General features: G+C 38.9%; 2 protein-coding genes across 2 annotated transcripts; both read left to right on the forward strand.

The window, feature by feature from the left end:
* Positions 1-2049, forward strand: spink4 (serine peptidase inhibitor, Kazal type 4). The gene is made up of 4 exons (XM_063220098.1): positions 1-140; positions 648-679; positions 924-1036; positions 1638-2049. Exons 1-4 carry the CDS (start codon positions 92-94, stop codon positions 1681-1683), a joined length of 240 nt encoding a protein of 79 aa, XP_063076168.1. The 5' UTR covers positions 1-91; the 3' UTR covers positions 1684-2049.
* Positions 2050-4102: 2053 nt separating this feature from the next.
* Positions 4103-12093, forward strand: stra6l (STRA6-like). Its single transcript, XM_063218246.1, has 18 exons — positions 4103-4276; positions 4435-4498; positions 5441-5541; positions 5790-5920; positions 6013-6133; positions 6497-6542; positions 6631-6759; positions 6846-6916; positions 7428-7539; positions 7748-7904; positions 8510-8585; positions 8765-8846; positions 9881-9929; positions 10168-10285; positions 10407-10526; positions 10613-10776; positions 10860-11009; positions 11157-12093. Coding segments are annotated over exons 1-18 (1923 nt in total). The 5' UTR covers positions 4103-4274; the 3' UTR covers positions 11387-12093.
* Positions 12094-13603: the final 1510 nt, after the last annotated feature.

The following is a 13603-nucleotide window of genomic DNA, read 5'->3' on the forward strand; positions in this document are numbered from 1 at the left end:
ATTTGTGTGTGTCAGGTGTGTTGATTCCCACCTGTGGTAACAACACTGGTGAAAGAAAAGACAGAGTTTCAGTGCATACTGGAGGGGGAAAATGGATGTTAAACTGATTTTGTTGTTCACTTTCTTTGTCGTCACTGCAGGTATAGTCAAATTCCTTCTATAATGAATAGTTTTGTGTATGGTTGGACTTGGTGAGAAGGTTCAGGAAGTAAACACCTGCCGTATTCTGCCTATACAACGGCAATTTCAATGACTGTCTTGTAAACTTAAAGTTCAGATAACAGTGCTAACAGTTTATTTATAACAGCTAACAGGCCATTTTAACATTTATAATTGCAAACCTGATTCGTATCCTCTTGTGAAAACAGCAATAGTTAGTCTATGCTGCAGGCTACCATGTTATAACTTTACGTTCGAAGAACCAGTTTGTTCCACTTTGATCATCATGTCAGAAGGGACTCATGTCATATTGTGTGAAATTGTTACAGAAAGTTTTTATCACCACAAAATCTAGATATACAAGACGCTTTTCTCTGTATTTTACATGGCAACATACACATTCTCTACAACATTAACCCTCAATAATCTGTAAACGTATCTGTATAATACGCAGGCCTACTTTTTGAATGAAATATTATCTTGTTTAGGTGCAGACGAGAAGACAGTAGGAGCCAGAAAGGTATACCTCTCTCTCTCTCTCTCTCTCTCTCTCTCTCTCTCTCTCTCTCTCTCTCTCTCTCTCTCTCTCTCTCTCTCTCTCTCTCTCACGGAATCCATGGTTTAGAATCTTGACTGTTACAATATATTACAACATTAAATATTTAGTCTACATAACAATTTCAACGTAAAGCATGGCTTTCAGTAATTAGTAGAAATTGATGAACACTTTTCATAAATATGAAAATGTGGTGGCTTCCCAACAGCCAAACTGTGGAGATATGGCGGAGATTCTTGCATGTCCACTCAACTTGGCACCTGTGTGTGGCACGGATGGGCAAACCTACCCCAATGAGTGTGGCCTCTGTGTGCAGAGACAGTGAGTAAAAACACCATTGCCCCATATCATTTCACAAACCCCATATTCCAACAGTCCTTAACCATTCTCAGTTTCAGATTATTTTATAAAGAAAAATGTAAGCATTGTACAATGAAGCATTGATCTCATGCTGAGGATATTTGCATTAAGTGAATTAAAAAAATAAATAAATGTGAGATTGTTGTTTGTTACCTGAAAGAGTGGTGAGGAGGAGAGAGTAAATCCATCAGAACCAGACTGTCTGATCAAAGACAGAGCTCCTGGCAAGTCCTGAGCCAAAGTGGCATCAAAAGAAACATCTCCAAATGCAGTAGCCTGGGTCTCAGGCTGTGCCTTGTCCTAAAACAACACACAAAACACACAGATAGAGAACACACAGACAGTGTGTGTGTGTGTGTGTGTGTGTGTGTGTGTGTTTGTGTGTGTGTGTGTGTGTGTGTGTGTGTGTGTGTGTGTGTGTGTGTGTGTGTGTGTGTGTGTGTGTGTGTGTGTGTGTGTGTGTGTGTGTGTGTGTGTGTGTGTGTGTGTGTGTTTTTGTGTGTGTGTTAATTGATCAATTTGATCGTCTGCAAATTCATCTGATGTTTTCTGTTCCCTATAGGATATCCAAAGCAGACATTTTCGTTTCCAAGGAAGGAGAGTGCTGAGATCCTCATTGAACCAGCCTTGAAAAACAATGTCTTTTATGTACAACAATTACACAAATTAATAAAAGACAAGAATGAGTGACATGGATAATACTGTTAAAGTTCTATGAGTTTAGTGTTCTATTGGATGGGGATATCTTGACGGAGATTAGATGTCTTGATGGAGTCTTGACGGGTAGATTATCAAAAGTCTGGACTGTGGATTTAAACACAAGGTTGCTGAATGTTAGTGTTCACATTCTTTCAGCAGTATGGAAATATATCAATAAAGCATTGTAAAATGGATGAAATGTAATGTGAATTACAAACTGTAAATACATGGATGTAAGTAACATCTGGCATTGTAGTAAAAATAATTCAGATTTCTAAATATGTATTTTGTGTTGGGACACAACAGAAAGAAAACATCACTGCACCCTGTCACCCTTAGGGTTGAGGCATTTTATGACATTCAGACAATTTAGCTTGTGAGCATAAATAAGTATCTCAGGTAAACAAAGCATGACAAGACCAGCTCAACAGCCAAAAATATTTATTGCTGCTTGGCAGGTTTTGATAGCACTGAGAAGGGAGGGGTGAGAACACGAAGGGGGACGAATAAGAGGTAAGAGGGTATACTCATGAACGCAGTGACGTTTTCCATGTGCATTACGCCCATTTAGGCTAGCCGATGTAACATTAAAGTTAATGAGACATTTGGTTTGATATCCCCCATAAAGGGGCGTAACGCACATTTAAGAGCAAAGTACCCGGATGGCCGTTCATGAGTATAGTGGCGGAGTGGATGCAGTATTCTATTTCCTAGTATGGCGCTGCCACAGCTTCTGATTGGTCGAACTTCCAGGGCGGCTAGACTGAAACAAGGAAAATGGGGGAGTCTTGAAACAGAAAACTCGCCAACACTCACTACTCTAAGGATAGAGCCCAGGACAAAACCATCCCTAAGCCTAACCTGTCAACAAAGCAATGTTTCTGCTGCTTTACTTTTGCCAAGAACAACGAAATAAGCAAAGGATTGACAAATTTGTTGTAAATTGTGCTCAGACCAAAACCATCCCTAAACCTGTCACAGGGTGTTGTGGAGCTGCCCTGGAAGTTTGACCAATCAGAAGCTGAGTTTGGCTTTATGTAGTGTCGCCATACATGGGTTATAAATTTTGTTTATAACCTGACTGCGCGAACCTAGCTAAGCACAACTCAATCTCTGATTGTTGGAAAGATTGCTGGCTGTCGGTCAAAAAATTAGCTCATGAGGTTGGCTGCCAGTGTCTTGCCCCTCCTCATAACATCTTGTTGATAAACACTGATAACCCCTGTATACAAGGGGAAAAAATAGTGGAGTGGATAGAGAGGAGGGGGACAAATAAGGTCAACTCTAGGGTGATGGGGCAGCCATGGCCTTTTGGTTAGAAAGGTCATTTTTGGATCAGCGAGTTGCAGGTTCAAATACTCTACTCTACTCTACTCTACTCTACTCTACTCTACTCTACTCTACTCTACTCTACTCTACTCTACTATACTACCCTTACCAGTTGGAAGAATCTGTGGGGTCACGCTCAGCAGTTTGCATGACTTTCTGCAGTGCCTGACATACTCGTCTTAAAATCTACACATTTTTTTTTTGTTTTCCTCCCCTCGGATGTTTGAATGTTTTTCATATCAGGGTACCAACAAGCGATAGAAATGTGAATATGTCTCCATATGGACGGTCAAGTCATTTTCTTATGCCAAGTTTTTTCATGACATTCTTTCAGGGCCATGAGCCAAAAATTACATTTTTGACAGTGGACCGCAGGGAGTCACTGGAGATTCACTGTTCGCCTATTAATGACTTGAAAGAACTTGAACGTTCTACTTTGTGCCCTTTTAATGGGTAGAAACTATGGACAGAAATGCATATGCCTGCTTGTATTCCATCATTTCATCCAAATAGGCCTATATTTGTTTGAGCAATGACTTGGAATGGGGATGGGGATAATCAAATCTTGTAACACTATTTACATGAGTAACATGAGTTTAATGGGATGCCAAATGATGGTCAAAGAGTGTACAATTTTTTTGCTTGTAAATTATTGAACGGGTCAACGACTCTGCAATATGGAATGCAAATATGGAATGCATATGCTACACAAAAGGTATAGGCTAAGAAGTGATTAAATGGCGCCGAAAAGAACAGCCGAGTATTCATAGCACCAGGATCAATACATTCCGAAGCATCGAAAAAAATGTTATCTTTGTTTGGTTTGATGTCACGAGTGAGTACAAGTGTCTATGAGCTGATCACGTTAGTTTGCTCAAGCGAGAGAGAGAGAGAGAGAGAGAGAGAGTGAGTGAGAGAGAGAGAGAGAGAGAGAGCGAGAGAGCATCCGTGTATGTTATTCGCAGATCAAAGGTTGATCACACACTACACAGAGAGGAAGTATTTTGTCTGAGTAGGAGTGAGAGTGAGAGTGAGAGTGAGACGACAAAAAAGAATACTTGTAACCTTGTAAGCTGGTACAGGAATATTGAGTAACTTCGGTGGACACTTTGTATCTATCTATATCCTGCGTACATCCTATTCAGCCTCTCTGATTGAAAAGAGAAAGAGAATGTAAGTATGTTTCTATATAGCCTATCTGAAGTACTGCTGATGCCTGTGTGTGTGTGTGTGTGTGTGTGTGTGTGTGTGTGTGTGTGTGTCTCTTAATACCATATTAAAGCGTCATATTTGTAATATAATGAACTGAAATGTGATTTTCTCTTGGCTAGGAATTACACCTGCGAGAACGGGATATCTTTTGATTTGTTTCTGCACTGCTCTTTGGTCCCTTCAGTAGGTTTCATTTTCATTGCAGAAGTTCAGACATTTGTTCCACTGTAAATGTCACTTTGAGTAGCCTATTTTACACTTAAAGTCCTGTTTAAAGATTGCATGTGGTTCAGATGTAACTTTGGACAGATGCAGCTGATTTGAGATTTTTTAGTGACTGTGGTATCACCCCACTAGCCTGGTCCTGACCATCACATAATATTACAATTTAATTTCGTATTCATGTATGTAGTGCTGAGCCAAGTCTCCTGGCGGAAGTACGTAGGATGGTGCGCGAGGCTATCACCTCCCTACCTCTGGCTGCAAAATTGCACTGGAACAATCCTGAAACGCCTTAACCCGTGAAGACACTACATTATAAATTTGCTGTTATCAGAATGGCAAAGACCAAGTCGTATTGCATTACTAAAGGCCCTGTGTTATGTCATAGTATAGTGTACTATGGTAGCTACATTTTCAATGACTATGCCATTCCACTGCTGGCACAGTGAACATTATGGGGCAACACTTTCATTTACAAAGTACTCAACAAGTGGTCTGTGCTATTCCCCAATATTCAGATACAAAATTATTTGCAAAATATGCCTCCAACATGTGCTTTTGTATTTTCTTGTAAAACGATGCACTTTTTATCTACTGCATGCTATGACATGGAAATTCTTGGACCAGCTGCTAGTGTCAAAATTTCAGACAAGCATTTTTATTCATCACAATTATCTAGAAACAGGCCTTCAAGTGTAAAATGAACTGATGTTCTTTCATCAATAGTTCTTACCTTATCTACCTTATCTAGTGTTCTCTATGTGTATCTATTTGGGATGGAGCCATTCTTGATTTCTAATATTGGAATATGGATGTCTGCGTTACAGAAAACATAATGTTGTTCACTGTCACTGACCACACTTGTTTTCTCTCATCTTGCAACACTTTTCTACACTCCTTTAGTGCTTCATTGTGGCCATCCTTTCTGTCATTCAAAGGAGAAGCAAACTGCAAACTATTGATGACAAATTCCCTATACTTAAAGGTCACTTTGCCATTGTTGTGTAAGTATTACTTCGAATAACTTTTTTTTGCTAAAGATGTTTTTCCCTTAATTGACATATCAACAGAATTTTGTAATCCAAATTAGAAGCCTACATTAATTGTATATAGAGCCAGATTCTGAGGAGTTGCCCGTATGTGCTGGAAATTTCTCTGGATTGAACACACAAATGATCGATTGTTTGCTTGGTTCTTTTGTACAAGTAGGCTATGTATTGTGTGTTCACTGTGCCCATTAAATGTATGTCAGCCCTCTAGATTTCATAGGAAGCCTAAGTAACCGCTGGTCATATGGATTTGCCTTTGGAGCCGTGTCATCAAGTGTGCTGCTGCTGTTTTCTGAAGGATATATGCCCTTTGTTGTGCCAGGATGGGCCCGAGGTAGACATATCCACCTGTACTCCATTATAACCAGCTGACATAATGACGGCTATATTTCACAAAATATTGAAGCAAATCATTATGTCCTACAGCAATAGTTTATCTCGTGGGTGCCCTGGAGGTGGGCGTGGCTTATTACCCATTCTTCGCCTGTCTGTCCACTCCTCATAGGATGTGGGGAGGGATACTGGGCCTTCTCTACACCCTTACATGGTTAGTGTCTCCACATCCTTCCTTTTGTACAATCCATGTCCAGGGATCCGAACAGTGGTGTAGTCTACGTAGAACGCAGGTATACGGAGTATACCCACTTCTAAATTTTAGGGGCTTCAGTATACGCACTTAAAATTGATTGATCCATTATTTTGAATGGCATAAATACACAGTATACCCACTTCAAAAAATGCTCGAATATGCAGTATACCCACTTCAAAAAAGTAGACTACACTGGATCCGAATGAACTTCATTTGAACTCGTTTGTTGTGATCAGCACCTGTCATAAATTATGCTGTTGTCGGCTTCACTCTGGTTTCCGTCTGTGCTGGTTTATGATGGCCCTGATTTTGGTTTCACAGGGTCATTGTGACAGCAGTGGACATTGCCACTTGTCCAGATGGAAGGGTAATTATTAACGTTTGGAACCTTCTCTTCATAATGTTGATGGCCATAAATATTTGCGGAAATTGTTTCTGCTGTGCTTCTCATTTAGGTGCTTGGGAAATGGCAAAAGCTTATTTTGCAGTGGCCATCACTACTGTGTCTGCTTTTTCTCCTGGGCCGATATGTCTACATAATAGTGAAGTCTATCCGCATTCATCTGAAATTACTGGCCGAGGAGGTAGGGGATTAATAGTACGTTGATTGTGTGTAGTTGAATATGGCGTGGGCGGGTCTTTTATTCACTTCCTCTTTGCATATCTGCAGGAGGAGCAACAGCTTATGCAGAGTCACCAAGCCAGCTACGTGCAAAGTTTACTGCGAAGACCATCTGAACGGTGCAGAAGAGCCTCTTATTCATAATCCCCCTCAGCTACCTGACAGATCTAGTATCCAAACATGTTTTGTTTGATTGGTGTAATACAATACAGCAGTGGTCTCCAAATGGCGGCCTGAGGGCCAGATCGGGCCCGGGCATGGCAAACATTTGGCCCGACAAATGAAAACATGAATGCATGTGCTATCTGTGGCCATACGATTGGGCGATTGGTTTGGCCCTCGGCCTCATCCACGCTACATAATTTGGCCCTTGGGGAAGACTAATTGTAGACCACTGCAATACAGTCAATTGTGTGATATGATATAGGCCTACTATACATATATGCTGAAGCTTTCTTGATACTAATACCTGCCGTGTCTTCAAAGGCACACTTTAATTTTACAATATTACACTGAGCTGTGACATGTGGGCTGAGTACTGACAGTTAATATTGTAAAAGTTTGCAAAGTCCTATCATTCTAATACATTATTTTCAATAAACAGTATTTTGTGCTTTCTCTCTTTTATAGATCAGCAAACAAAAGTTGGTTCCAGAGAAAGGTCTATGATTGGGACCCTTACTTCAAGTTTCCCAACAGAATGATTGGGACCTCCATCATTTCTCTTATTGGATTGTACACAGTGAGTGTTAAACTTTTATGTACTCATACCACGATAGACCATTAATAGGTGCCGTTCTTTTAAGATTTGAAGAGTCCGATAAAATTCCAAAAAAATGCCAGGAATAGTATTGGATGATATCTACAGTACATAGGCACTCAGAGCTTAGCTTTAGAGCAAAAGAAATGCTATTGCTACTGTTTCATATTGTCCATCTCTTCTGTTTCAGGTCACTTTGGCTGACTACAGCCTCAGTGATTACATCTTTGATCATATCGATGCATGGAAAGATTCAGTTGCACAACTGGCTTCATCTTGCAATCAGACAAACAATCTCTTCCTTGGCTTAGCACCAAAAATTGAGAAGTTCAGCGATGTGGCTCGAAGTAAGTATTCGTTCCCTATACAAAACAACAGTATTTTAAACATTAAAGGACCAGTTCTGCCAATTTCAATATGCTGTTGTATTGCTCATGCTACCCTTGTCAGTACCCAGTGATGCTGCATTTTTCGGCTGAGCCCTTTCCGAAATCTGAGCTATTCTAATGGGGGCAGATTTTGTTTGTATTTTTTAAATTCTTAACATTGGCCTACTCCAAACATTTTCCCAAAAGGTGTCTGTTGCTAGTTGTCTGCTGATGCTGCATAACCTTTTTAATGTTATTGGGAATAAATCAAGATGTTTTTTTTTAATGTAAACAAACACCTGCCCCCATTACAATGACCAGGATCTCAGAAAAGGCTGAAGGAGAAAAAAATTGTCAGGTATACTGACAAGTCCAGGGTAGTGTGAGCATTACAACTGCATGTTGAAATTGGCTGAACTTATCATTTAAGATTCATTTTCTTTTCTTTCAAGAGCAACATTGAAAAACATGTCACATAATACATGACTAGGCCTATATAGTACATTTTATGAATTAGTATCGGAAAGTTAAAGCTGCTCAAACAAGTGTGCATGATTGTTTTGTTTTATTGTTCTCTGTTGCAGAATCTTGGCTTGCCACAACCTTTTTTGCCTGTTTTACCTCCGTCTCATACACGTTTCATGTATTAGCATGCTACAGGTGCGTTATACTTTCAGATATTTCTATAGTCATGTGGAGATTGTCATTTTACAATCAAACACAAGTTTGGATTGCTTTTTAAGTATTGCAATTACGTAGCCTCACCAAATGATCATTCCAGTTTATCCAATTGTACCCCAAGATGTTCAGACAACACATGTCATATTCATGAATTGCAGGAAACATATTCGGAGGCTATGGGCGGGACAGAAAGGTTTTCTGCCTGAGAAGTTTCACAATCCCAGTTCTGCAGTGAGTGTGGTAAGTGATGATGACATGGTGTTCAGATACTAAAATAATTTGGTAGGACAAGGATTAAGATAGCATATATACATATATATATATATATATATATGTATATATATATATATATACATACAATTATATAAATAGGCTATTACCGGTATATCCATGCAGTATCCATGGATAAAATTAGAAAATCAGAACATTTCAAAAATTGTCTCTCATTTTTTTTCCACGGCTGTATATATAGGCCTATATATATTACATGTATATTATATGTATATATATATATATATATATATATATATATATATTATATGTATATATATATATATATATATATATATATATTCCTGATACATACAGTGCATCCGGAAAGTATTCACAGCGTTTCACTTCTTCCACATTTTGTTACGTTACAGCCTTATTCCAAATTGTATTAAATTAATCTCTGTCCTGAAAATTCTACACAAAATACCTCATTATGACCATGTCAAAAAAGTTTTCTTGAGAGTTTTGAAAATTTATTAAAACTTAAAAACAAAGAAATCTTATTTACATAAGTATTCACAGCCTTTAATAAAGGCTGTGAGTAGTAGCCTGTAGCCTTAGTAGCCTGTAATACTTTCACAGCCTTTAATACGTTGAACCACCTTTGGCAGCAACTGCAGCCTCAAGTCTTTTTGAATGCCACAAGCTTGGCACACCTATCTTAAGGCAGTGTTGCCCATTCTTCTTTGCAATACCTCTAAAGCTCTATCAGGTTGGATGGGAGACGTCTGTGCACAGCCATTTCCAGATCTCTCCGGAGATGTTCAATCGGATTCAAGTCTGGGCTCTGGCTGGGCCACTCGAGGACATTCACAGAGTGGTCCTGAAGCCACTCCTTTGAGATCTTGGCTGTGTGCTTGGGGTTGTTGTCCTGCTGAAAAATGAACTGTCGCCCTTGTCGGAAGTGGCAGTGAATGTGCTGTGAATACTTTCCGGATGCACCATATACTGTATATCAAATATATAACTATGTTATAACATTAATATATTTTGCCTTTTAGGCTGCTATTGCTAGATACTCTGGCTGGCAAATAGCCTTCACCTTATGGGGTAAGCCGGTATTCACAATCAATAGAAAAGCTGCAAATAAACAAGAACCTAAAAGTCACTACTGGAATTAAGCACAACGTAGTGTAAAAAAATACACAGACATTTTGCATAGCATTGGTAATAACTGACGTGTGCAAAATGTGCCCTTACCGCACACAGAGATTAATCTGTTTTACTACAGAATGTATGTAACTACTTTGCAGCATGGCTCCAAAACGTGTTTTTCTTTTCATCACAGGGTATTTCATTGTGCATTTTGTGCAGTTCCTCTTTGCCATGCTCTTTGTTTATGGAGTAGTTATACCTATTCAGGAGGGGCGATATTTGGAGTGGTTGACGAATTTTGGATTCATCATGTGAGTTTAACCCTGTCATACCTTGACAATATCACTTTGCACTCTAAAGCTATGCAAAAGTGTTCTCTAAATTATTTTTGGTAAATAATGACTGAACATTTCATTCCTGTTTTCATTTCAGCTTGACCATCGGCCTAGTAATTGTTCTGGTTATATTACAAATTGTTATTGTCCAGGTGTTCTTCCTTCAGGACAAAATAAATCCAGAGGACAAGGAAAAACCTTTATCACTGAACAATAGGTAAAGTCACAAGTCATTCTGTGGTCTGTGGGCATATTTAACATGTACGGTTAACACTCACAAACCATGTCTCTGTCTAATTGCAGGAAGGCGTTCCATAACTTCAATTACTTTTTCTTTTTTTATAATGTCATCATGGGTCTGAGTAACTGTGTTATCAGACTACTAATGAGCTGCGTTGTGGGAACATGGCTTGTACCACGAATAGACCGCACCATCATGCAACGTGGCTATGAGTCTATGGATCCAGGTGTGCTGTATTGCAATTATTTTTATTTTATTGTTACATTAATCAGTCCCTTCATAATGCGTGTACTCCTTTCATTACCACAGGTTACAGTACATGGATTGGGATGATTTTTGCAGATCACTACCTCAGTAATCCAGTGTTGGTCTGCTTTTGCAATGTGTTAATCGTCACAAGAGTGGAAAAGAAAAGACAAAATAGGTCGACATACTCCCAGTTCCAAAACACCATGTCAGGTAAGCTACCCATATTCTCTTAGTTCTTATTTTTCCCTTTCTAAATAAACATTATAGCCTGTCCTGTATATCCACCAATTATCATGTAGGCTATGAGATCCAAAGAACAGTACATCGTCTTCACAATAATATTTGGTTGGTTTATAGAGTCAGGGAGAGGGGGCAGAGTAAAAGGTCGTTGGCTTCTGTTCTACACCCTACTGAGGAATCCACAGCTCATTTTGCTCCGAAAGAATCGGTCCATGTCTCCGCGGGAAAACCACAAAGCTACTACAGCAGCTTGGGTGATGGCCTCACAGGTCGAACCATCACAAGATCTAGTAACACAAGCAACCCAAGAACTTGATCATAACAATGAACAAGATGTTGTTCAATAGCTAAATGTAGTTATTTTGTTTGTCATTACAATTTAACATTCTATGTTTTGGGAAAAGCTTAGTGGATGTTGACATTTGCATGTCCAAATAAAGTTTGGCTTACGCCTATTTTTCTGCACTGTAGGCTACATGTTTGTAGACTTAAAGTACTGTACAGTTATTGAAAGAGGGGCTAGATGACAAATTCTTAGGCATGGTAACTGGGGGATTATTGCATGATGCCATGAATCAGTATCATGACCATTCCTAAAAGTGTAGTTGTGTATCTTAATATATTTTTTTAAATATCATGTTTAGTCAACAACATGTCATTTTAGTCAACATGCAATAGGTAGAGTAAAAGGCAACAGTAAACATTGCATTATTTTACTATATATAGGCCTACAGTGTTTTGAACGTGAAACATAAGAGGCTCACATAGAATTATGTTGGAAACCTCAAGTCTATTGTTGGTCTGCATGTGTTATCAGCTTGGTTTTATACATGTCCTAAAGTGTTTTTGGAAGTTTCAAATAGATCTGCATCAGTAGTGCAGTTTTTTTCAGTTGCTTTTGTAGATGCCTCAGACCAAAAGTGAAATTCTCAGACTTGAACAACCATCACATCCACTGAAATTATCATACAATTCTCAGTTTTGATACATTATCAATTGATTTTGTCATATAAATAAAAAAAAATCAAGAAGGGAATCTTCTAAACAGTCTCAATTTTGGTAGCTAACCTTGTCCACTGTACTACAACTATTTGATTTGTTCTAAGAAATGCACTGAGTAGTTTGCAGATTGTAAGAAAGTGTCCAGAATTGAAAGCTGAAGCCAGCAAAAGTGATTGAGAAAAACTGTAAGTAGCCTACTGTTCTTAAATTGGTTAGTAGGGTACTGTATGTCTGTATCTTGTTTTTTTTAAGTATATAAAAGCCACTCTGGTTTCACACAAAGATTCTTACATCTGACTGTTCTTTCAAAATAATGCAAAGTCAGGCCTCTACTACCCAAGTGTGAATTGATGCGACCACAATATTTTACTGGTGTGTGTGTGTGTGTGTGTTCTTATTTTTTTTTAAATCGCCAATAAGAATATTTGGTAGATTATTTTAGTATGTTTCTGCAGCAGGACTTGTTGGATTACAACTATTCTACACAAAACTTGAATATCATTAGGCCTACATGTAAAGGCACTTGATTTAGCATTATCTAATACAGTGGTTCTTAACCTTTTTTTCTTAACGCACCCCCTTACGTGCCAAAGACAAGCCGCGCACCCCCAACCCAAACTTCTACACGTGTATACGCACTGAAAAAGGATTGAAGTGATTCATTACAATGATTCTTGCTTGAGACACTAATCAATATCTTAATGTCTTTACATGGGGACTAAAACATGTATTCATTTGGTTTTGATTTGGCCTAATTATAATGTTCGCAAGCCAAGTTTTGGTCACAACCTCAACACAAACAAAATGCCGTGCCCCCCCGGAAATCTCTGGCACACCCCCAACATTGCTATGACAGTACAGAGAGCCTTAAGTAACAGATTAAGACATAGCCATTACAGTTTTGGTGACAGTAAGGTTATAACATAGGCTCTGCGCTAAGGGGTTAAATGATTAAAGCATTACAGCTCTGGAGTGCTGAGCTTACCCTAAATGCAAACAGAGCAGAACAGCCTTGTTCCCTGTGCTCTTCCTTCTAACATATTTGATGGGTATGTTGTCTGTGTGTCCACCCCTGCCTTGAACCTTTAGCTATTACAGTCCTTGTGAAGTTTTATTGGTGTGGTCTGCCTCTTGGTCAGTCTTTTCTGTTTAAAGTGTAGACAATCAGGAACAGATTCACAAGTGGAGTTACCTGCATTCCTCGTGAAAGTTTTGTCATTTTCTCGTGACCTTGCCCTTTGATATAGGCTGTGTGGGTAGTTTCACATGCTTAACATTTAGAACAAGACCACTACATGCTAACTCTGTTGAAAAGACATCACATAAGAAGCATAGAGAGTCATATATGGCTATACTTCAATGGCTTAACATATAATTTTATTATAACATCCAGACACACAAACAGTGAGTGGCAGTCTGGGACACAGAGACTGACACAGGCAAAGATTGACACAGCTGTATGTTCAGACAACAACAAATCACAGAATTTCAAACAATTTGAGTGCACTCAGCACTTTTGTGCCCACAACCAAAGTTTTCCCTGTAATCAAAGTTGCCCTAAT

The sequence above is a fragment of the Engraulis encrasicolus genome, chromosome 16 (genome assembly GCF_034702125.1).
Source record: "Engraulis encrasicolus isolate BLACKSEA-1 chromosome 16, IST_EnEncr_1.0, whole genome shotgun sequence".
Taxonomy (NCBI): domain Eukaryota; kingdom Metazoa; phylum Chordata; class Actinopteri; order Clupeiformes; family Engraulidae; genus Engraulis; species Engraulis encrasicolus.

Bases quoted from the DNA above. Each gene is read 5' to 3' on its own strand.
- spink4 (XM_063220098.1), top strand. From the start codon at position 92: ATGGATGTTAAACTGATTTTGTTGTTCACTTTCTTTGTCGTCACTGCA. The intron at 141-647 runs GTATAGTCAAAT...TATCTTGTTTAG, and splicing joins TTTCTTTGTCGTCACTGCAG to GTGCAGACGAGAAGACAGTA. The intron at 680-923 runs GTATACCTCTCT...GCTTCCCAACAG, and splicing joins AGACAGTAGGAGCCAGAAAG to CCAAACTGTGGAGATATGGC.
- stra6l (XM_063218246.1), top strand. The intron at 5,542-5,789 runs GTAAGTATTACT...AATGTATGTCAG, and splicing joins GGTCACTTTGCCATTGTTGT to CCCTCTAGATTTCATAGGAA. The intron at 6,134-6,496 runs GTTAGTGTCTCC...TTGGTTTCACAG, and splicing joins CTTCTCTACACCCTTACATG to GGTCATTGTGACAGCAGTGG.